A 25878-nucleotide genomic window follows, 5' to 3' on the forward strand; every position below is an offset into this window, starting at 1 on the left:
CTTCTGGCATCGCAGCCTTAAAGTCCGGCCCTGATGCTCTGTCTCCCCAGGTTTCGGTCAGAAATAGGAGATCGATAGCGTAGGTGTTGAGCAACTCCAAAATATCAATTTTGTGACAGGGAAGTGAGCGGGCGTTAACAAGTGCAGCATGTATGAATTTCTGGGGAGTCTGGGGTTTATGGGGGTTTTGGTTTGGGGTGACCAAACTCTTATTGGTGCACGGGAGGCAATGAAGTGCCACCTGTGCGGCGAAAAAAAGCTGACAACGTCTACATGTTGTTCCAATGCTCCTTCATTGAGACCTTTCTGGAAGAAGTGGGTAAGGTCCTAGCAGAGATAATGGGCCAAAAGATCAAGGTAAGCCTGTCTTTAGTTTTTTGGGGGGTGGTCAGTGGAGAGGAAGATTCACTGAATCTGGTTAAGTCACAAAAATTGCTCATCTTTGTGCTGATTTTATTGGCACAAAGAGAGGTTTGTTTAAAGTGGATTCTCCCCTCTCCCCCACCTCCCGTTCTGGGAATAGATGGCTACCGTGCAAAGAATTTGCCATTTAAATTGCAGTGGTCCCCCCTTAGAGCACAATTTAGGGGGATTTGGGAAGAATGGCTTAGAGCTGGTCTCTATGGCACGTAGATTTACTACTATCCAGTTCATAAATGTTAAATGTACTATGATTATAACATCTACGCAATAGTGGTCAGAGGGGAACCAGTCTTAGAAGTCACAGTTAGAACCCCCTACTATTGACCCTACTCGCGGTTAAGCTTTAGGCTCCTGACCTAGTCAACTTTGTGCCCCGCGATTCCTGAGATGACCCCGAGGGGAGCCTGGCACCTCTGACAGTCTTTGAGCTTTTTGGCTATGCATGATGAATTATGAGGACTAAAAAGGTTTTGAAAAGGATGCTTTCTATATGTACTAACATTAACTGGCAAGATGTGCATTCGAAGTAGGTCTAGATTGGACACCTGGTGAGAAGTAGATCCTCACCAAGAACAAAGATAAAACTAAATCTACAGTGCAACATTCATGTGCAAGGATATTTTTACTCTGTTTGGAAGGTGTCCCTTGACAGGCTGAATTTTTAATATTTATTGTATCAATACATGTAACAATAATATAGGGAATGCAAATTTTTGGACTTTTGGCGTTGCACAGCACTTTGTCAGATGTCCATATAATCTTACTGTACCAACAAGGTTTACACTCTGAAGCTCATATTTAAGATGCTCAAAGATGGGTTGGGTCGCACTCTATTCCATATATATTCAAACAGTTACAAAGATAGTAAGTAAAATAATCTGACTTTAAATCATTGAATAAGATACTATTTTTTATTCCAAACTTTTAATGGCTAAACAATTATCATTGTTTTGACGGCCCCTAGAGCACTTCAAAGAGCTAACATGTATCATTTGTCTTTCAGGGCAGGAATGTCATTGTTGTCATAAGATTCTACAGTTATTACCATGCTTATTACAGAAAGACTTAAGATAAGTGCCACAGTGTTCGACCAGGATTATAGTAAACCTATAACAGATTGAGAAGTGCCTAAAATGTAATGTATGTTTTTTATCTTTTCTTTAGTCTTTAAACTTTTATTCTAATGACTGGCTACTGTATCAAACAGTTGGAGTAGAGGTGGAACTATGGTAGTGCGGAGCTGTCTTCTCCAGTAGAACCACAATTAAATGTGGCCACAAGTGACTATTGACTTAAATATGGGCACATTTACAAATGCCAGCCTAAACCTCCCCCAAAAGCAAAGACACCTTAACAACTGACAGAACCACCTTAAAGCGTAACCCCTTGGCTACAGAAACTCTGATGTGTAGGAACTTAATCTAAATAGAACAATCTTTCCTTAAACCTAAGGAAAAGGCTGAAACACCTAGACCAGACAGCATTGTCAAAAGTGTGAAGATTCTACTCAGCACTAACCTATGTTAGGCACTGCAGGTAGAAGCAGTGGTTAATTTGTCTCTCCACTAATTGAAACTACTAGGAATAATTTAATTTTTCCTAAAGCAATGCAACATGCACAGGCGATCATCACTCTTATGTTCTCTAGACTGAATTGTGCTACCAACTATACCTTGGGGCTTGATGGAGCAAGGTAAAGAACAAGATTTTGATCAAACTTGTGAAGTTAATCTCCCATAATGTTAATTGAACTAATAAGCTTGTGGTGAAATTATTAACCCCTTCAGTGCTCATGACAAGGTCAACTCGTCATAGGTTTTACCTGCGCTGTGCGTTTGACGAGTTGACCTTGTCATGTATAATGGGAATGCTGAAGTAACAGCACCCAGCGGGAATTGCCCTTAGCACCCAAGGTGTTAATCAACTTAGTTTAAGAATTCATACATCATTCCATGTGGGAAAAACTAACGTGCTTTTATGTTGCAAACGCAAAGAAAATAATAAACTAATCTTGTCTATTGTCTTTGTCAGTATTAAATGCAGCAGTTAAATTAATGGCATGTGCTTATTTTATGTGCTTATGTTATGTCTTTTCGTGATAAAAGCTTGTGGAGTTCCTGCCATTCGAAAAGGAAAAGTAACTATAAAGCTGCTTTTGTGTGCCTATGCTAGGTAACATAATTAACAGGATTAATTAGTAAAGGGGGAGGGTAACAGAATGGGTTTCAATTCTCTAATTAATTGATGTCTTGTGTTTGTTTAATAATAGTTTCCAAAGTGAGGCCTAAAAGTTGGTTCAGAAAACATGGCTGACAGAGCTGCAGACGCGAAACCTTGTCCAGAGTAAATTCTCTACGCATGCGCAGCTGTGAAGATTTTAGCTGCATTCTTACTGTGAATTGAAAAACAGTCGCGTTGAACGTGCTCTTAGAAAAATGACCCAAGGACAGGAACTTGTAATGTCTGCCAAGGTTAGGAAGCTGATGTTCGAGGCTCGAAGAAAAATGTATCTTTCTTGAGGAAGCGGAGGAGAAATATGGAAATGAAAGACAATAGGGCTTATATGATGCATGGATTTGGTCAAGAGTCGGATGACTTAACAATTTTTATCGTGGACTGACACAGGACAGCCAATGAAAAGCTCGGATTTCTTAAAAAGAATGTAAAATGTAGAAAGTTTAACTAGAGAGAAAGGTATAAAGTCTGACACTATGAGCAAGGAAAAAACTCTTACTTTCCGATTCCTGAGTGTCGTGTTATTCTGATGGACCTTTGGCGCATGTAAGGACAGCAGACTTTAATTGAGTTATTCCCTTTAGGTGATGTGAGAATTAGTCAGGGAAATAGACTTAGGGAATGGAAACAGTTATTTTACTAATATTTCATGTTTCTGAGCTTGCTTTAAAATGTCAGTTTTAAATTTGTTTCCTTATTAAAATGCTGCTTTCTTATTTTGCTTATAAAATAAAGATTCTAAAACGTTAAATGCTTTTTCTTTATGAAAAATAAAGTTAATAAAAATTAGATTTGAAATGACAAGCTGGTCTTGTTTATTCATGGTCTAGTTTCCATCAGATGATCCAATCGCCATAAGTGATTTTATTGTAGTTAATGAATGATTTTTAAAGCATGGTAATGATAATAAACTGCAGTTGTATATATTATGGAAATATTAGGTGAATAGTTTGTTAATCAAATCACCTGATTCAGATGCTCAAAAAATGTCTCATTGGCGTTATGGGCCTGTATATGTGATTAATATTTAATGGTGAGTATTGAGGTGATAGGCAGCGTGAAACAGCGCTCCTAGAGGTAGCCGAGTCAGTGAGGTGGTCGATGGATGCAGGAAGTTCAGCTAGGCTGGTACTCCTGGATCTGTCGGCCGCCTTCGATACGGTGGACCACGCTAGACTACTCAGCCGGCTGGCAGAGATAGGCATTCAAGACAACGCGTTGAGGTGGATAAACTCCTATCTATCTCAGAGAACGCAGAAGGTGGCACTTGGGACGATTTCTTCCACACCTAAAACCCTCAACTGTGGAGTCCCGCAGGGCTCGGCCCTCAGCCCTCTCTTGTTCAATATCTATCTGGCCCCCCTTTTTACGCTAATTGCCAACTGGGGTGTTAAGGCAATTTCTTATGCCGACGACACCCAGTTGGTATTTCCATACTCTGAGATGACACAGGAATCCTTCGCAAACTTTAAAGGCTGTCTCCAGGACATTGCTCACTGGATGAATACTAACAAGCTAAAACTAAATGCCAATAAAACCGAAGTTATCTTTTTCGGTAAGGGTCCCACCCCCGCCCCAGAGCTATGGTGGCCGGTGGAGATGGGCCCCCCCCCCCCCTTGCCCAGTCACTCGGCAAAAAACCTTGGAGTGAGATGGGATGCTAAAATGTCTTTCACTTCCCATATCCAACAAGTGGCTGGTTGCTGTTTAAGTAAACTAAGAAACCTCCGAAAATTTCTTAAACTTCTACCAGAGAGCTGCAGAAAAATGGTAGTCCATGCAACGGTCACCTCACGGCTTGACTATGCCAATGGTCTATACCTGGGCCTCCCAAAATTCCTAACCCATAAACTGCAGGTAGTTCAAAACGCGGCTGCAAGGCTGCTACTGCGAATTCCTTTCAAGCAGTCAGTCTCTCCGCATCTTCGAACCCTGCACTGGCTCCCTGTGGCCAACCGGATAAAATTCAAAGCTCTGACGCTTGCGTTCAGATCTTTGCATGGCTCCTGCCCACTTTACCTAAAAAAACGCCTTCCAAGATATTCCCAAAGCCGTGCATTACGTTCAAATGACCGTGTCCAACTGGTCGTCCCACGAGCAAAAAAGGCCCGCCTTGGCGGTCGTACCTTTTCAGCAAACGTCTCCGTTCTGTGGAACTCCCTACCTCAAGCAATCCAGCAGGCTCCATCTGAACCCTGCTTTAAGAAGATGCTAAAGACCTGGCTCTTCTCCCAGCCACGATAGGTCTCCTATCTCTGCCCCAGGACTTCTGTGGTTCCTCTAGCGCCGGGACACCTCCTCGTGAGGTAGCTGTTCGCGCTTTATAAAATCCAGTATTATTATTATTATTATTATTGTGAGACAGTTTTTCATTCAGAGCGCTGGAGCAGGCTCCTATATATCTCATACACATAATGCAATGTTTGCTAAATTCTGGTGCAAGATTACTCCTGTACTTCAGCCTCAAGTTTATATCTCACCAGCTTTTCAAACTCCACAATGGCTCATTTTATAATATTCTTCAAAGCTTTTTGCATCACTCGTGAGGCCGTTCATGCCATAGAAAAGCACTTCCTTCAAAGAAGATTCCAGATATATTAATCCAGAAGAAGCCTCCAGTTCAGAATAATAAAGCAAGCTAATATCACAAACCACATTAAACCATGCAAGGGTGATTCGTCATTACTGGTACAATGAGCTAAACTTTGGAACTGAGGGCCCGATTTATATGTTGGTGGTATGTATACTTCGTCGCAATCGCCAAAATGAAGGTCTGCCTGCCCAAATTAAATGTGGATGGACCTGTGGTTTGGCTACAGCAAAGACTTCTCTGTCACCACCATAGCCAAACCTCTCCAATGGAGTAAGGGCCATTGGAGAAACAGCTACAAGTTCGCCAACCTAATCAGGATGGGCACACATGTAGCCATTTTCTTACTGTCCATCACAGTGAGGGACTGTATAAAAAACAAATAATGCTCCCCCCATCATGGGAGTTGCCTCACATGGCAAAGGTAGCATTATTTTTTTTCTTTTCAAAACGAAAATCCCCTTATGGGATTATAATTTTCTAAATAAAATAAGAAAACAGTTTGGTGCAAGACTGTGTCAACATGACAGAGCGTTACACCAAACCGTTAAAAGCATTACCAGGAACCGCCATCAAGAAGGTTCCTGGCAATACTTTATAAATGACTGCCAACTTGGCAGCCATTTACAAATCTAACAGACAGACCCTTCACCAGGGGGGCAGAGAAAATTACTCCATCGCCCTGGAGGAACAATGGGCCATCCGCCAGAGTATAATTCAGGCCCCCGGGACCTAAAACGGAAAGCTAATTCACTAGTTGCCCATTATTGGAGTTATCAAGACATGAATATTTCCTACACCCAACCCACAGTATTACATTAATTAAAAAGACATTGTCCATATTACTATTTTCTGCGCATAATGAATGGCCCTGTTCAATGGCAAAAAAAGATCAAGAACGGAACCTACTGCCAGATGCCCCCTTGGGACGTTAAAATCTCAGTGCCAATATGCTGGGCTTCCTATCCATTTCTCAGATCCTCACATATCAGATCCAATTGATGTGATCAATCTTGACTTCTCTTATCTTTTGGCTCCTATACCCTCAGTACAAGCAGCATCAAACACAAAAAAGAAACTATATAGGATTCTTAGAACTATCTTCTCTCATTCAATATATTAAAATGAAAATTAAAACGTTCAGTGCTATACACAATCACTTGATGAATGGCTTCTGTAATCTGAAATAGGGGCACCTAGGACCTTAAAATAAGGAAATATAAGTACTTCACCTCAATTATTTGGCTAGCCAATTGGATCAAAAATGTTGGAAAATTCAATAAAACTACAGGTAAATTTGATTCTGTAGCAGACAATAACTTTTTTATATGATGGACACCAACATTCAACTATTTTTTTTATTATTCACAAATGGTTTCAGTTAAATTTTTGTGAAACTACAAGGTAGGCCCCTCACCTCTTCTGTAGTCCAAAATGAGGCCTGTGCCTTTTTATACATTTTCCATATGTCAGGGTATTGGATTGGGAAAATAACAAATCGTCGTGGATTTTTCTTGAGAAGCGGCTCTTCATTACCAATATCTCCATTTTTAACAGCCTCTAGAACATAATGCTGGAAAGAAGAAAACATTTAACATTTAATAATTATGTCTTTAAATTGTTTTTCATAATTCAATAAGTACATTGATTATTTCATAATACACATGCAGCAGAGAAATTCAACATAAGGCATAGGGCTAAAAAGATAATATAGCAGGTTGTTGTAATTACCAGTTGTAGGTTGTGATACCCTCTCCCCTCCACCTCCCTTCCTTTCCCAAATGGAATGTTCTGTTGAAGCTCGCTATAGAATGTTAACATACTGTCAGTTAGGAGAGTGGATGATCAGGAATAAAGAAGTTTACTACTTACCAGCGTGTACCTTGCATCTTCTTTAAATATTGCACTGGCGACGATCCTGCGCAGGGGGCAGACGATCATCTCCCCTTTCACTTCTCTCTCCCTATCTTCCTTCAGCTAACAAATCCATACCGTGCTGACTTACTGATGGTGTCCGTGGGCACCCTCACATCTTGCTTTGGAACTTACTGTTGTGCTGTGCTGCCGGACGTTCTGTGTATCACCCTTTATGCAGAACTTATTTACAAGTGCACATGGACTGCATCTTTGTCGGTTTATTGGGGGTGAGTGCACCTTCTGTTCTGACTTGTACTTAAGCTCACAAAGACTTCCTGACAGTGAGCCTCCTTGTGATCCTTTGAGAGCGTACACCTTCCTTTGGCAGTGTGTAACTTTCACTGGGTGCTCCCTTGCCTGAGATGACTGTAGTGTCCTGCAGGACACGGTCTAGTTGTTCTAATGATGTCATCTATACTTTACACCCACCCACAACTGGTGTCACGAGTCAGGTGACCCAGTCAATAAATGGGGCGGAGCGCACATGCTCTTGGCCAGTCTTACTAACCCACTACCTTGTGTCTGCGTCCCTCATTGCAGCTCCATGTGGGCCTAAGGCCCAACACGACATTGGCGACGAGGCGGGTCCTGCCAGCATGTGTAGCGACTGCCTGTCGGTGGAGAGAAAAGGGGGGAGAGAGCTGCCCGCCTAGAGGGCACCCCCTGTGGATCAGCGCCGGACGCCGAGAGGCCTGTGGGGCATACGATTAGCCCCAGGCCGACTTGTTAATGAGGAGGTGACCGGGAGCCCATCACACACCTCTTGAGCCCTGCCGTGAGCCACCCTGGCGAGATAAGGGCCCCGGACAGAAGCGCGAACCGACCGGAGCCCACCCGGGTCGGATGTGAGTGACCCCCACCACGTGGAGGAAGACGGAGCCCCGCAGTGCGACCCGAGGCAACCAGGAGTCCACTCTGTACCTTGAGTGACTGTGCGCAGCTGCCCCGGCGAGGAATTACCAAGGGGAGAAGAGCGGACCGACCGGTGCCCACCCGCGTCGGCCGCAATCAAGGAAATCAAAGCGGAGCCCACCCGCGACAGTCGCGACATCAGCCGGACCCAAGGTGAGCCCACAGGCTGCCCGAAAAACCTGGGTGTGAGCGGAGGTCTGCGGGAGCTCACCCCGCCTCAGCGACCACCGAGACGAATAAGGAGAGCGAGGGGAGGCAGTGGATTACCTAACCACCCCCGACCCCCCCTCAGCCAAAATGAACGCTTCCCTAAAGCGGAGCCCACCCGCAATGCTAAGGACACCCCTCCTCCGCCACGCAGCGTGATGAAGGCGAGGAACGCGGCCGCAGAGTGCAAGAGCGCAAAATACCGGGTCCAGCCTGTGGCCGCATGAAGTGAGCTGTCCCCAGAGCCTGCCCATGTCTCAGCACAGCGGAGCAGGCGAAAACACACAACACGAAGGCAGAAAATGGAAATTAGCCACCCACGGCTGATCGGAGCAGCGCCAGCCCCCCTCTTTGCGCAGCCTGAAAGGAGTGAGGTCTGCTGTGAGGGGCTGGAGACCACAGTGTGAACAGCTAGCCGCCGCAGCACATCCAAGCACTGAGCATCGTACATGCATCAAGCCCTGCACGCCCTGGGATAACGAGAAATGAAGACTATCGTACCACAGAGGAATGGTCCGGCTGCAGAGAGGGAAGTGACTCACCAGACTCACCAGGCACCAAAGAACCCTCTGGTGGTGCTCCACTGGCGCCGTGCATCACTCGACCTGCAGCCCCAGCAAAGCAGTCCAGCACTAGTTTGGCCTGAGGCCCAGGACACCACGCAGCTCACAGCTTAGCACCGGCAGCTCAATCAGGAGGAACGGGGGAAAGCTCCAGAAAAGCACGAAACGACGCGGACTAACAACAAAGCTATCCAACGCTGCCACCTAGTGACCAGTTCCCACAACTGCAGGCTAAAAGGAACAAACAAGCCTTCAACAACCCAGGAAACACTGCAGCTAAGCCAAGCAGACTCCCAGGAGAGGACAGCACGGCAGTGCGCACGAACGCCCCAGAAACGCGAGGAACGCGCCAGGAGTGAAGCAACTCCCCACAGAACACTTAAGAGTACACGCAACAAGTTTGCCCAAGAAAAGCAAGAAGCACAGCCATCAGCACACGAGAAAGAAAAGGTAAACGGAGCGGTGACGCAACCCTCCTGAAGCACCACACGGACACCAAAGCCTGGAAACCCACACGGAAACACCAGCGAAAGTCACAGGAGCTGTGGCGCAACCCTCCGGACACCGTGAAGCACCCGAAGAGCGCGGACAAAAGCACGCCAAAGGAAAAGAACCACAAGCAGCAAAGTGCAAGAACCACACAGCGTCCGCTAACTGATCGGCAACCGCAGCTAGCAGATCTCAGAGGACGCCCCGCCATCACCAGGAAGATTGCCTGCTCACGCCCAATAGCTGAAACTGACTCCACACAGGACAATCAGCAGAACGCACAGCAAAGTGCGCCCAAGGAATCAAAAGCGCGCCAACGCTGAAGCATTGCAACGGAAAAGAACAGTGATCACACAGATCACCTGAAGCATCCAAGAAGACAACCGAGGACTCAAAGGACACGCCAAGCCAGAAGCGCGCAGGAGGTCGCGCCTGTGAACATGACTGCACAGTCAGCACCCAGGAAAACCTCATCACACAAAAACACTGCTGAACGCAGGTCGAAGAGCACACACGTCTCCACCGCCACAGCGAAGCCCTACAGTAGGCCGAAGACCACCCACCGTGTCCTCCCTCACATTGCCTTAAGACGGAGTCAGCCACGACCCAAGACCGGCAAGAGAGGAGTCGCACACCCCACGTGGCAGGCCGCCACAGCACCATGTGCTCCAACAACCAGCGACACAAGACCGAACGTCACGTCGCCCAGCAAGCAAGAAACACGTCACCAAGTGACTAGTCCAGACAAGCATGCCAGAGCAAAAGCAGAAGGCGGCGCCCCGACAGCGCCGCCTCGAGGTCTAAACGCAACGCCCTCGATGAAAAGAAGTGACAGCTCTGTCACCCCGAAGACCGGATGAGCACAGGTGGACTGAACAAGCCAACAAAGGGAGAAGACCGAGGACTCACAGTCAGCCAAGAAGCCCACCCTGACACACCAGACAGCCACCAAGGCAGACCGACGTCCCAGGATACAGCCCCACGGATGAACCAAACATAAGCTGCAGCAAGCGCTGTCCACGTCTCATCCTAACGCTTCCCCAGGCGACCGTCCATCCCCGAGCGTCGGCAGTCTGAGTCAGACGGCATCCCTGCTCCTGTCCGCAGATGCCACGGGCGAAGATCAGCACTGAGCGGCCGCCCTCTCACCGCCTCAAGATGGAGTCAGCAGTGGCCCCACAACAGGCAAGAGAGGAACCGTACACTCTACGTGTCAAGCCGCCACCTAAGGTCAACATCAGCAAAGAGGAGGCACATGGCTGCCAAATCTCTCCAGACATCCAACACTCCCAGCAAGTCACCAACACACGTCATCCCGAGTCTCTACATGGCTGGCAACCACCATCACCCCAGCCATCAGCACCTGCGCCAAACAACACCACTGCCAGAGACCGGCAGTGCGGACCGGCAAGAGGTCCGAGAAGTTCAAGGAAGACTTGGTCCACGAACAGGGACCAACGAACTTCAACACCCTCAAGAACTAGAAGTAAAACCATCAACAGGAGAAGGTCGCGGCGACTGGTCCAGTCACAGAGTGGAAAAGAAGACAGTGTCCTAGAGCCAGGACAAGACCAGAGGGAAACGGGCGGAGTGCACGCCGCTCGGAGAAAACCTGGTCAGGAAGACAAGGACAGCGAGATGACCTGACCGCTTCGCGAAAAGGAAAACGGAGAAGAAGGGCGCAACGCCATGAAGGAAGGAGAAGAAGAAAGGAGTCATGTGGCACGACTCCATTAAGACTAGCAACATCCAGAAAGGTGAGGAGAGGTGTGAGAAGTCTACACACCCACCAGAAGAAGAGGTGACACGCACCACAACACCGCGTACAGTGACCCACATGTCCAGAAGAACATTGATGGCACTAGAAACAGAACAGGCATATACTTACAAGTTCCCCGACGACCGGTCGACTACAGGAGAGTACAGGCTGGACCATTGGTGGCACCTACCTTTGGAATTGAGCGGAATATTGGATGTGGAGAGCGCTCAGACGTCCGACAGAAGGAGAACTGACCACTCCACACCAGCCCGTGGATATCCAAGGGGCAAAGGCCTCAGGGACGCCGATGGCAGAGGGTCCCGACACGAGAGATGGATCCGTCGCCGTCTACCCTGCACGTCCCAGGAAGAAGGGGAACTTGTGCGCAAAGGAAAGAGTCAACAACCACCCTCCAGGCGGAGCTACGGATGCATGGTAGTAATCTCATCGCCTCCTCCATTCACACCGGATTGTGGAGTTGGAGCAACGCTGCAGAGAACACCCTGCCCAACGGAAACCTGAAGAAGAGGGCCTCCGGGACATCTCGTGGCAGGAAAACACCCACGAGAGGGGCGTCCCAGTGAGAGGGATACCTTTCAACCACTCCCTCCTTTCCAATGTGAAGCCAAGCTGCCTACAGTGAAGAAACCCGACGGACTAGTAAAAGACAACCTCCATCAAGTCTACAATCTGGTCATCCTGTTCGGCGTCACCCCAAAATCAAGATCTCAATGGACTGAAGAACACACTGCCATGGCGCCAGTCCAGAAGAGCACGCCCACCGGGAACCAGGACGTCGAGCCCAAGAAAACTAACACTTCAGCGTCAAGTTCCACCGGCGTCATCTAGCAAGCAGCCGAAGAGACTCTGTAAGAAGTTGGCCTGATATGCAGTGCTCACTATTCTAGTGATCACTATGTATCAGTCCAAACAACCCTTATTGATGATTGGTTGTAAGTCAACCTTATAGACCAGCTATCCTAGTAGCATGGGCAAGAGCAGTCTTTAGGCTAAACTCTAGAGGGCGTGTTAAGCCAGCTGTTATACCATCACATATACCCCTTGAACACCAAGTGACAGGACACCACACAAGTTGTTATGAAAATAAAAGGATATTTATTTAGAACAGCCCTGGACTCTTTATGAGGACAGGGCGCTAAGCACAATAAAAAGCTCTTAAAGAATTTCTGAAAGTCGCAAATTTACACAAATGCCCGAGGGGCACGAAAAACCATATACTCTACAAGTGGAATGCGAAATTACTAGCAGGTAAGTACTACTCTCATAGACTTTAGAAACGCTGGACCTACAATGCTGAACCCTTAGATTAGGAGCAGGAGGCCTAGGGACGTTGTGTGCAGAGTGGGAACTCTCACGCGTAATGCGGGACAAAGTCATTGGTTGCTAGAAATTACAAAGTTAGTGTTCTCGGGCGAACCCGACTAGGTAGGTCAAAAATGAAAGTGGATCTAGACACTTAGAGAGTTGGTCTACGCTGGAGCACCGTGGTACTCGGTTTACCTAGCCCAGGGGCTGCGACTGCATAGGGTTCAAGTGTCGTCGGGTTTCTTCGTTGACGAACCAGGAGCCTGAAGTGGAAGTTGCTGGCAGGCGCCCAGTGAAGATGTTCCGGGCCGATCCAAGGGCTGGATCAGCTGAAGAGAGTACCTGTAAGCAGAGGGGACCAAGTTCTGAATCACTAGCCAGTGATTAGATGGGCACAAGGATGGCACCAGATGAAGTCACCTCGACCAGGTGAGTGGGCGACGCTGGGCTTTGCAGTCTCTGGGACCAGGAGGCGTTGTCGGCGACCAGGATAGAGGTGCGAGCTGTCCCACGAAGGTATCTGCTGTCGGCGATGCTGGACCCAGGATTGGGGCAACAACTCTTGGCAAATGCAAGCCCACGCGGTGGACTCAAAATGGCGTCTGGAGTGGACCAGGAGGGTCCGGGGTGCTCCTCTGTTGGAGGGGAACAAGGGCCAGTCTGGAGCAACCAGACCAGCGATGGAAGTGTTGTCGTTCGTCGTCAAGAGGGCTACAAGCCAGCAGGCAAGTGGCCGGACAACGCGGTGAGCAGCAAAGAGCAGAAGGGCCCCACGCAGATCTCGTGGATGCTGGGGGGCTGGACTTCGGTGCTGGAGCTGCTCAGGGTTAGGGCTTCTCAAACCCCAAAGCACTCACTCGAGGATCCCTCGGCGGTCGGGCTGGATAAGCGTAGTGCAGTTCTGAAGATGGCCGGTCCCTCGAGGTCTCGTCACACCCACGAATCTCAGCTGGGCTGATGATGCAGGTAGAGGTCAGAGGTGCCAGGGAAGCCGGGTCTCTTCGTGCTGGTCGGTCTGGTTCCGGAGGAAGGACGTGCAGCAAACCGCAGGTTACTTAGTTGGTGCCCGCTGATGCAGGGTGACTACTCCTTAGTCACAAGGGAGAAATCTTAGGAAGAAGTCTTGAGTTCCTTTCGTAGAAAGTAGTTTCAGGATTCAAAGATGATCTAAGTTGGAAGGGTCCCCGCTCCCACCTTTATTCTAAAGAAAGGGGCTGGTACGGGACTAGGTCCTGCCCATGGGTGGGACCAGGAAGGGGGGTGGTTACACCCCTCTCCCATGCCGGACTTTCCCCAGCTCAGGGGCTGGTGTGCCCCTGGAACTGGTTCAAGCCGGCCTATGCATAGTGAGCACCGGGGTGCCACTTGCAGTCACCTTCCTATTCAGCCCTGCCTACCCAGGATACACAAAACCCTGTCTGGGATGGTGCTAGCACCGCCCCTGACAGGAAACCCTTTGTCCAAGCTCTCCTCGCTGGAAGGACTCCCAGCAGCAGGAGGTCAGACTTGTGTCTGTGGTGGCAGCATCCATTTTGTGATGCTGAGACTAGAGTTAACTTTAACCGGGGTTCACAGTTACATACATGTCGTGTCCCTCTAGAAGGGTGGAATGCTAACCCCGTCGCCAGAATTGGCGAGGGGTTAGTATTCCAATTCGTATGACACCTTACTCGACATGGTTTGATAAAGCGATACCAGAGTTGGCATATAACCGCGAGGATTATAATGCACTTAAGAGTATATGGTATGCGTTATCATGGAACAGCTATTAGGACTTGGTTCCGCAAGCTGCAAACGGGCTCAGCTCATGCCAGAGCACCATCTCACATGATTCCAAGCACTCTGCCTTCAGGATTGTTAAGGCCTGCCATAGGAGTGACTGAGAATCTATGTGTCCATTTTAGGGTTAGATATAGGTAAACTATATCTACAGCAAAGGGTGATTACACCACCTTACCCCAGCTGTCGTGCAGCCAGTTGTGTCAGATTTAGATGGCCAGCCAGGGGTGGCATAATACATGCTGCAGCCCCTGGTAGGCCCTGGGTACACCTATGCCCTGAGTTACAGGGTCTGATAAGGTGGCCCAGTACCAATTGGTACATGCACCTAAGGTACACGTGTCAATTTAGTGAGAGAACAGCTAGGCTGTGGGTCTGATTAGCAGGCCCACAGCCAGGGAAGTCGTAAACCAGTGAAGCAAAAAGCAAAAATCTGGGGTGATCATAGGATTGCAGACCCTACTCTCCTACAGACTCTTTCTAAAATTATGAGTTTGCATATTTTGTGTTTTCCCTCCCACAGGTTCGGACTTTGTTTTCTCTCCACTTTTATTAAAGTTTGGGAGGAATGTAGAGTCCTGCTGGACACGGTCTTGTTGCTCTAATGATGTCATCTATACTTTACACCCAACCACCACTGGTGTCACGAGTCAGGTGACCCAGTCAATAAATGGGGCGGAGCGCACATGCTCTTGGCCAGTCTTACTAACCCACTACCTTGTGTCTGCGTCCCTCATTGCAGCTCCATGTGGGCCTAAGGCCCAACACGACAATGACGTCCGGCATCGACTACGATCCTTCCCTCATCATTGCTAAGTAGCTCAGGGTTCCCATGTTCCACCCCAGTTGTGCCACCCTTGATACGCCGGGGCTTGTCAGTATCTCCAACGATGACTCTCACTGGGAAGCGAGATTCAGAGCTACAATTCCGTTACCGGTCAGTGCATGGGAGATCGAAGTCGGCGCTCCAACTGCCCGGTGCAAGCTCCTGGACAACACATCCTTTGCAACAACCTTCGACGTTCTCCTCAGAGCGTGATTCTCCTGAGCTGAGTTTCCATTTCCAGTCAGCGCCTGGGAATCGAGGTCGACGCTCCAGCTTCCTGGTGCCAGCTCCTGTCATGACGCAGCCCCTCACAGCGTCCTTCGACGTTCTACTCAGAGCAGCGCATTTGTGCAGTCAGTTCTCCAGTGTTCTTAGTTCAGAGAGCGCCACACCAGACTCACATGGGCCGGTTCTTATGACGACTTCTCTCTTCAGAAGTCCTTTCATCGGCTACCAAGTAAGAGTTTTCACCCTTGCTGCGTTAAGTCTGGGAGCCTACATTCAGCATTGTTCATACAATCATCTGTGTGCTATTCTGTTACGGTGACACACACACACAATATCACTGTGCTCTTCATTGTGTGTCATATTTTCTGCCGGTGATACACACACCCAATATCTCCGTGCTCTTTATTTTGTGTCATATTTTCTGCCAGTGATACACACACCCAATATTCTCTGTGATTTCGTACTGTTATCCGTCCACAGTGACACGCTCACCATTTGTGTGTGCCAGCATTGTTCAGTATTCCACCTTCACCTTATGATCTACTAATGCTTATTGTCACCTGTTGTCACCAGTATCATTCGTTAGCTGTGATACACACACCATTGTTATTGTGTATTCCCAATACTTATAATTCTCTATGGTGACACACTCCCCTTCTTCAAAACTAATTGCATTGTGTGTGTCAGCTTTTACGGTTATATACACACCTTTCCTTGTACGCATTTCCGTCTGCTCCTCTAACCATGGGCACTCCTGGTATTTGCCAACCACCATTCTTCCTAAATGATAGTGGATATCCTGAGATTCACTGGAAGGATTGGACCAACTTATTTGAATCGTACCTTATTGCCATTGGGGAGAGAAATTTTCAGCGCTGCGCAAACAACACATTGTTTTGCATAACTTAGGAATTCATAGTCGCAAAGTATATGAAACACTGCCAGAACCTGAATTAGAAGATGACGATGACTCAGATGCCTATGATATTACACTTATGAAACTTGAAACACATTTTGGGGACAAAATCAATGTTGTCCTCGACGTCACAAATTCTTTACCAGAGTGCAAAGTAAAAATGAGTCTGTCAATAACCACATTGGGGTGTTCAGAGGACTCACACAGTTATGTGAGTTTGGTGAACGTAATGATTCCCTTATAAGGGATCAACTAGTCAGGTGCACAAACAATACCAGAGTACAGGAAAAGTTTCTTGCCAAGAACCCCACACTGAGAGAGGCAATTTCTTTGGCGAAATCCATTGAACATACAGCCAAATGCATAAAAGAAATTACAGTTACAGAAGAAGTAGTTGGCAAAGCAAAACCCTGCCCGAATCATCTACAAAGGTCCAAAGGAGGATCCTAAAATTCAACAGAAGGTGACATAGGAAGGTATCAGAGTCATTTCACATAGAGCCTTAGTTTCTTTTCTCGTACCTTTCTTTATTAATTATTCCATCAAAAAGGTTTATAGCAGTATCAAAATTCAGTCATAGTATTCCATGCATTAAAAATATCTGCAACATTTAAAAAATAGTGATAATGACAGTCCCACACACACCTCAGAAGTCAAAATTTCAACTCTCAATCATATCATCAACATTTAGTCCCCTTTCATACCTTCTATCGAACATCCATACAATACAATCACAATGGTACAACAAAGCCTTAAAGTGCTGTCAAGATGGACATTTCTGCATAGGTGGATGTAGCAACACGTGTGGGGCAGGAGGAGATGGAAAGGATCATCTACAACAGAAGATGTCCTGCCGCCAACACGCACCACGCCAACCCAAATCACATTAAATTGCTCCTGTGCAAAAATGAATAAATCCCTAATTAATTGAAATTTGTATATATTTGGGTTACTTAAGTTAGATGATAGCATATAAGAAATGGTGGGTACTTCATTTTGATCCTCATAGATTGCTATTGTGCTTTGTATTTACTATGTGTTAGTAGAATTACTGTAGTTTTATCTGGACAGATTACCTAAGGTGAAGTGAAGATGACGTGTTCCTATTTCCCCTTAGGGATTTATTCATTTTTGCACAGGAGCAATTTAATGTGATTTGGATTGAGTGTACAATGTGAAGGAACATTAAACAGATGACCAGACATTACAAAAGGTCGGTAGCAGTTCTTGCTATTGGAGGCTTATGGAATCTAGAATTAATCACTGAATGGCACACTCAATGGGTGATATCATGTTGGGAACTTGGATCTATCCCGCTTTCCTTGAGACACGGGTTATTGGTCGGTGGGTGTTTAAACTTTAAGGAGCCCTAATTAATGAACAGTAATTGCAGAAATGTGCAAGTATGAATTTTGGAGTTATACCTATGTAATGTTATTTTGGGTTGCAGCCCTGAAGAAGTCATATGCTAAATTTAAGCAAGACGAAACACGTATTGGCTGTTTTATTTTGAATTGGAGCTGTGTTCTTTGGATTTCGAATTGGAACGATTAATAAAACAATTTTAGAAGATAAAACGTACCTGACTGTGCAAACTGAACCTTTACATCTTATGAAGAGAGATCTATATGGACATCTCTTTACTGATATCCGAGTGCTCGGGGGAATCTTTTGTATCTATGGTTTTCTACATGTGTGGATAATATCGGGGTTGTGGTAACCAACCTCTTGTCCTCCTTGAGCACCTTCAATGAACTGTTTGTTATTACTTCCCCTGAATGTGCAGAGCGCCCTTAGTGCGTGACTGGTTACCACTTTGGAATTTATGACACCATACTTAACTCAGTGTGCAAGAGACTCACAGATGCAAGATTAACAGTGAAACTTGATAAATGTAAGATTAAGGTAAACTCTGTGGACTACTTAGGGCACACTATTTCTCAAGAAGGATTCAGACCTAAGTACAGTTTGATGCAGGCAGTAAAGGATGCACCCTACGTAACTAATAAAGAAGAACTCAAGTCCTTTCTAGGGTTGGTGGAGTACATGGCGAAGTTTGTAAAGAACTTTGCTGAAAAATGTGATGGCCTACGGGAGCTTCTAAAAAAAAAAAAAGGAATATGTGTGGGAAGAGAAACATTACAAAATGATAGATATGATCAAGGAAGAAATCATCGGATCGCCAGCCATAGGATCTTTTGACCCAAAAAAGAAAACTATACTGACCAAGGATACATTCAATAAGGGGTTAGGAGCATCATTATCTCAAAGAAGTGAGAATGGGGAAACTGTTATAGCTTTTGCTTCATGATCCCTTAGTCCCTCTGAATGCAACTACTCGGTCATCGAAAGAGAGGTCTTAGTGTGCTTCTGGGCCGTCAATCATTTAAAAATGTTCTTATGGGGAATCAAATTTACCATACTTTCAGACCACAAACCTTTGAAATTCATGTTCTCGTCCATAAACATCCATAACAGTTCTCCACACATTGCTAAATGGGTGCGGGGTTAGAGAGCTATTGTTTCAGAGTAGAGTACTTACCTGGACCAGAAAAAGTGTGGCTGATTTCTTGTCTAGGTCTCCCCTAAATATCAATTCCAGAGAAGGACAATTAGATATTTCCATCTTGGCCGTACAACTTCCATCTCTTACTAAGAAAGAATGGGAAGAGAGCATGAGAACCGACAGTGATATGAAGGTTCTCAAAGAGTTGATTGTCAGTGGTTGGCCTGAGAATCTTTCCGAAGTACCAGAAACCTTTTGGAAAGTGAGATTCAAACTCACCCTCATGGCTGACAAAGTATTTCACAATGAAAAAGTTGTACCCCCATCAGACCTCAGAAATAAAATAATTGATCTGGCCCACGAAGGCCACTTAGGAAGGAGCCTCACTAAGAACAAGGTTAGAAGCTGTTTTTGGTTTCCAAAAATTGAATCTGTGGTAGAGCTGAAGGTTAAAGAATGCACCAGCTGCGGCAAAAGTGCCAAAGCTACATTTTATGGAAGGTTCCCTATCTCCTGTTGAGGTACCGGGAGTGCCATGGACCAAGTTAGTTGTTGACATTATTGGGCCTATGGAGGCTTTGCGCCCCAGAAAAGGTACATGTTTGTCCTCATAGACTACACTTCCCACTGGATCAATTTCAAATTGACACCTTCCACCACTACAAGCAATCTTGTCTCCTTCCTAAAAAACAAATTTTTCAACAAATGTATACCAGCAACCTTAGTAACAGACAATGGAGTGCAGTTCACGTCCGAAGAAATGAGGGCATTCCTGGAGGAATTAAATATCAAACATGAGAAGACTGCACTCTATTGTCCTAACGCTAATAGCATGGTGGAGAGAGCTAATCGCATGGTGAAAGAACACATACAACTAGCCATCATTAATGGACACAAAACTGAGGACTCTCTTAAAGAATGTATATGGGCATATCATACTACTCCCAATCTCATCACAGGGATCTCTCCCTTTGTGGCTCTAAGAGGGAGAGAACCTAGCACGAAAATGAATCCCCAGTGGCTAGAATGGAGGTAAGATGGTTGCGCCTGACCAAGAGATCATTCAAATGAAAATCCAACAACACCAAGCGAGATACAAAAGCTGGTATGACCGGAAACATGGGGTTAACGATCTCAACTGCAATGTTAACACTCCTGTTGTAATAAGGATGCCCAATCATATTCAAATGCGTTTGAGCAAATTCCAAAATCCTCAACGTGTGGTGGAAGCTGGTAGGAATGCGATCCGTTTAGAAAATGGATCGACATGGAGTGGGGACAGACTGGTTAATGTAACATGATTTTCTTTTTCCCCTAGGCAAGGAGATGTGTTGTAATTACCAGTTGTAGGTTGTGATACCCTCTTCCTTCCTTGGTTCACTCCACATCCCTGGGTGGAATGTTCTGTTGAAGCTCGCTATAGAATGTTGACATACTGTCAGTTAGGAGAGTGCATTAACAGGAATAAAGAATCTAACTACTTACCAGCGTGTACCTTGCATTTTCTTTAAATATTACACAGGTGTTAAAAAAGACTTTTAATTCTATATACTTTGTGCAGCACGCATCACATGTTACAAATGAACTAATAAAAACAAACTAAGGTGAACACTATATTAGGACATTACCACTATTGGCCAAAGTGCTATAAGAGACAGCCTCTCTGACTCCTCTAGTCCACTGAGTCACTACCTTTCTCTGAATTAATCCTCTCAGAAATCCGTGTGCTGATCATATAAGAACAGGCTGACTGTTTTGCTTTGAGAAACATTAGCACCATTCTTGTAATTCACCTATTGTTAGTGCTCTTGAAAGTGTTGTGTGTAAGTCAAAACAAAAAACATCTGTTCCTGTATCATAATCCAAATTTGTATCCACTTTATAAAAATATTAAATGTAACCAAATGTATTACATTAAATATTAACTGTATCCCGATTTATTAACAGTTTATATTCTGTAGCACTGAATTGTACCGCTTCTCTATTGTTATGTTTCCTTCCATGTAGCCCCTTCCATAATTGAACCTCCCTGCATTTGACTCCTTTGAACTACTGTGCTTTCTGCGTGAGTCTGTCTAGGTGGAAAGTTGCTCCTTAGAAATGCAACTCTGACATAATATTATGCCTATGGATGTCATTGGTTCTAGGCAATGCATTCCGAAAGACAGCCCAAGTAGATGATGGGACTTAAATGATGGCCAAAATGGACCGACATGGTTGCATCACGTGTTGAGGTAGCTGCTGTCTTCGGAGATAGGTTTTTCATTTGCAGGCCAACTCTACACTGTTGCACTCATCTCAATATAGTCTTCATAAAGGCCACGTGAAAGTCCCATAACTGAATTTTCTGATTTTTTTTGTCTCTTTCAGAGTTCTGAGGTATCTAGTGGCACACTCCTCAACCATGACACAAAAACCCATTCCACCAGTCCCAAACACTGCAGTGACTATCCCTAAAAGACAAGCCACAAGCAGTTCCCACAGCAGATTTCTCAGATTTTAAATCAGGTCCCATTGCCTCCACGACCACACTCTTGCATGTACAGCATTGCCACCAACATAAGGATCCAATTAACTTCACCATAATTAACAATCCACAAGTTTGCACTACTTTGGGCATGTGCTGGTGCAATTCGTACTGATTGGGGATGATGGATCTTACAGTGTATGTCTCCATACCCTCAAAAAGTCCTAGCAAATAGATCATTTGACTGGGCCACACATTCTTGCACGGGATTTACTTTCTGAAGGCAAAAAAGTAAAGACCTTTCAGTGTAACTCGACAAATATCTACTGACTGGCTTAGTTCATTATTCGAAGTTACGTGCTGTCCGCTGCCTATCTTTAAAAGAAGCACACATAATGTCCAGGAAAGGGAAGCACAGTAAATCTGAATGCTATGCACAAATATTTGTGACTTCTGTAACTCTTTTAGAAATTGGCAGTGGGAAATTGCCTGTGTGAGTCAGGTAATACATGCCACAAGGCTGTTAAAGTTCTCTGTCGTCTTGTGTGCCTGATGTAACAGATCTAACTCAGATTTTTCTATATAAAATGTGGTTTTGTTCCTCAATCAGTTCCTTCTGATCTAGTGTATTAGGGGGACAAAATAAAAATCACTCTGGCATGAAAGGATCCCATGGTAGATATGCTGTAGAAACTACCCACAAAGCCTGAAACATGGGGGTGCTAGGGGTGCACGGAATAATGGCTGCACAGTAGTGTAGCTCTGCCAGCCATTTCCAAAATCCGTCCTTAATCCTGCTGAAAGACACAGTAAAACTGCACATCAGGAGCGGAATGGCATCCAGTATGTGCTGCTGAACAAAAACATACCTTTTGATGTGCATTGGCCCAAGAGATCACCACCAAGGAGCGAAAGTGGATGTGGACGACCTCAACTAACATGGCAGCTGCGGGCTGCTGCTGACTTCCCCGGCTGTGGTGGCTCTCAACTGTGGGCAAGCGGCGGAGGTCCTGTGCTGCTGCCGTGCCTGCTTTGGTATTGTTGGTGGCAGAGGAATCAGGTGAGCGGCCGGGGCTTGGTTGCCGCAGTCCCAGAACAGCGCTGCTGACACGCTGAGGCCTGCACTGCCTGCCGAACCTGTGCTCGGGGCATGCCATGGCGATCTGGGTGGAGCACGCGCACAGGCTGTAGCAGCTGCGAAGGGGCCGGAGAAGTGCCCCGACTGCCCGAGACTGGAGAAGAGCTGGGATAATCGGCCCGTACCTCGCCCATTCCTGACATCTACAGACGGGCGGTAGGTCATGCTCTGCATTTTGGCCCAGGGACTCTTCAATCTGGGGCTGGTGGACTGTACAGCAAGTAAACACTGAATGAAAGCTCGCAAATTGGTTTGGGCGTGTTGATAGGGTATATCCAGGATTTATTTGCACCAAACATCACCTGCATGGTCCCTTGGAGCCCATATCTAAGCCAAAATAACGTTCTCCTGTACAGCGGGTGAGCCTGGAGGCTAGACTGGGTGCGAGTAGTCAGGCAGACCCTGCTCTGAAAGAGACGATGTAGCGGCCTGGGCGAGTACCAAAGAGTGGCAGGAGAGGAAGCACCAAGTTTGTCTCCCTAAGCCTTAGTTGTGGTCCGGTTGCATCTATGTGCTAGACTGCGTGAGCCTCAACAAAGCGCCAAGCATATATTGCAAACTATAGTGCTGTGTGGCACTGATTTACGCGTATCCTATCTTGGCGCTAACCTGTGGCGAGTGCCAGGTTACAGAAAAGCGGCTGCTGTGTTTAAATAAAGCAGATAACAGATAGCACATTGACAGCAGGGCCTACCTATATGGGCAAGCCTGACAAGACGTAACCACGAAATGCTTTAAACTAGCCGATCTCAGGGCAAGCCAACTTTGGGCTCGGAGGGGGAGGCCCTATCGGAGACGGCCCCTACTCTGGAATCCACCCTCCATGCGATGCAGCAAAGCTTGCATTCGATAGAGGGGAAAATAGACGCTCTCAACCTACGGATGGATCATATGGCGGCAAAGTTAGATAAGCAAGGTACAAGGCTGGGAGAGGTTGAGCAACGAGTGTCTACCATCGAGGATGACTTGCAAATGGTCTCGGACAAATCATTCAACATGGAGAAGGTGCTAGTGGTTATTCAAGCAAAAATGAAGATTTGGAGGCGAGGTCCAGGAGGAATAATATCAGGATAACGGGGCTTCTGGAGAGAACAAATGTGGGAAAAATGGAATTGTATGTAGAGGGGCTCATTAAGGAGATATTTGGCCCAAAAAACCTCAATGCTAGTAGTGGAGTGAGCCCACCGATCCATGGTGGTCCATCCTAGCCCGGGTGTCCCGCCGAGACCTATCATTGCGCTGTTACTAAATGATCGTGACCGCAATATGATCCTTTAGCTGGCACGCAAAAAGGGGCAGATCACTCATTAGGGGAATGCATCTGCGTTTTTCCTCAACTTCACCACCACAGTGCAGGCTGCTAGAAAAGAGGTTCCCACAAACCAAAAATTGCTGCAGGCAGAGGAAATCCCATACTCCATGCTGTATCTCACAAGATTAAGGATTGGCCCAGAAGGAGCATCAAAAATTTCACTAATCCGAAGGCAGCACTGGAACATGCAAAGCAGCTGAAGAAATGGTGCTGGGATACCACGAGGGACCCAGAAGAGGATGAATAGCAATCACAGGAAGGTAATGATGGGCTGTCAGTGAATCACTGAGGACTTTCATGAGGTCGCGTCTGCTAAACTGGGTGGTGTGAAGGCCTGAACTCTTGCCTTAAGTACAATGGGCTGGTAGCTTCCACATGCATTATTAAGCCCCAATGGAGAGATTATGTCTGACCAGCGCATGGCAGTACTGTTATTTTGCAGCTTCCTTATGAAGAATTATCCGATGACAATGACAATGCTGTGTTGAAAAATGAACACAAACAGCCAACTCCCCTCACTACCGGGAGGTTACTGCAATCTAGAGTCCCGCAATGGGTGTTCCCCATCGTATTTTTGGGGTTGCAGCGGGCGGGTTCTTTATTGCAATCAGTTTGGGGTGTCTTTAGCAAGTTGGGTGTGCTAAAGTGGTTGAGGGGCATGGGGGAGAATGTTAATGGCGGGCATGGAAAACAATGAGAAAAATTGATTGCTTAATATTGGAACTGCTGCAGTGTAATGTATGCAATGTTATTGTACTGAGAGATGGAAAGGGTGGGTCCTGGTGATAAAAAAGGATAATCACATGGAATGTGCATGGGTTAAACACCCCCAAAATTCGAAATGTTCTGGCTTATTTAGACAGGCAGGATACTCAGGTTGCGTTTCTGCAGGAGACACATCTCACTAAACATATGGAATTGAGTGTTGGATCTCGTTAGGTGGCAGTGAGGCTTGCCTCTTCATTTTTCTCATACTCCAGGGGTGTAATGATATTAGTGAAGAAAGGTACCCCATATACGCTGATTCAGTCTGAAAAGGATGAGCAGAGATGGGTCCTTCTTGCACTAGGCCAGCACAGAGACACAAGGGTACTGTTTGTTAATACATATGGGCCCAACATTGAGAACCCCTCCTTCTCTAATGATGTATGGAGGCGTATTTCTCGGTATCCACCATTAGTTGTTCTATGGGGGCGGGGGGACTTGAATATTTGCTTAGACCCAAGATTGGATCGCTCCACAGATACAGATGGACGCAGTAAGCAGGCCGCACTGATTCTGGGGGCGCTGGCTGAGGCAGAAGGCTTTACAGATATATCGAGAGTGCATAATCCAGGGGTAAGGGATGGAACATTTGTCTCACAGTGCATGGGTCATGGTCACAACTTGATTATTGGCTGTTGTCCAGGGAGCAGTTCCCTGGACTGTCTCTAACAAACATCTGGCCAGGACGCTGACTGGCCACTCACCGATGCTGCTAGAACAGCTGTCTTCCTTAACTGACACAGTATTCCGGGCAAAAATTGGTACAGCAATAAATAATTACTTTGCAGAAAATGAAGGGTCAGTGGACAGCGCTGGTTTTCTCTGGGAAGCTTTTAAAGTAACAATAAGGGGAGAAATAGGATAAGAACCCTCGCAGGTAAAATTAGCCTGCTAGAACGAGAATATGAGAGATCCCCGACATCCGCCATTCTGGCCCAGATAAGAGAACTGATCTCTGAACATAACCAAAATGCAGACTAGGAGATTTTACATAAATCAAGGAGATCCAGGGCATGGTATTATGGAGAGGGTGGGAGACATAGCCGCTCTCTGGCATATAAGTTGTCCCTGCCTAGAGGACAAGAACACATTACTGTGTAACTGGATGAAGATGGCACTGCTCGGCACTCCAGCTCTGACATTAGTAAAGTGTTTATTGACTATTACTCTAAGTTATATGGGTTTGGACAAGGGGCGTCGGACAATGATGTAAATAGCTATCCAACAGATATAGCGCTGGGGTGGCTATCCAACGTGCAATGGGAATACCTGACTCAATCATTTGATGCAGATGTAAAAAAGGCCATAACATCACTGCCTACCTGTAAAGTGGCGGGATTGATGGCTTGCCCAGCGAGTTCTATAAGGCTTACGTGGAGGACCTCGCTCCTCACTTATTAAATGCCTTTGCAGAAGCCTATGACACAGGTGTACTCCCTCCCACTCTAAGGGAAGCCATCATAGTTACCCTCCTGAAGCCGGAAAAAGTAGTCACCAAGTGCGAATCATATATACCACTA

General features: G+C 46.3%; 1 protein-coding gene across 1 annotated transcript in view; it reads right to left on the reverse strand.

The window, feature by feature from the left end:
- Window positions 1–25878, reverse strand: part of RRM2B (ribonucleotide reductase regulatory TP53 inducible subunit M2B) — a 135321-nt gene that overhangs the window by 76475 nt on the left and 32968 nt on the right. Inside the window, exon 2 of the mRNA XM_086966068.1 lies at window positions 6666–6821. Within this exon, the coding sequence (XP_086822194.1) occupies window positions 6666–6821 (156 nt within the window). The remainder of the gene's footprint in view (window positions 1–6665; window positions 6822–25878) is intronic.

Source organism: Lissotriton vulgaris, chromosome 4_1, assembly GCF_964263255.1.
Source record: "Lissotriton vulgaris chromosome 4_1, aLisVul1.2, whole genome shotgun sequence".
Taxonomy (NCBI): Eukaryota; Metazoa; Chordata; class Amphibia; order Caudata; family Salamandridae; genus Lissotriton; species Lissotriton vulgaris.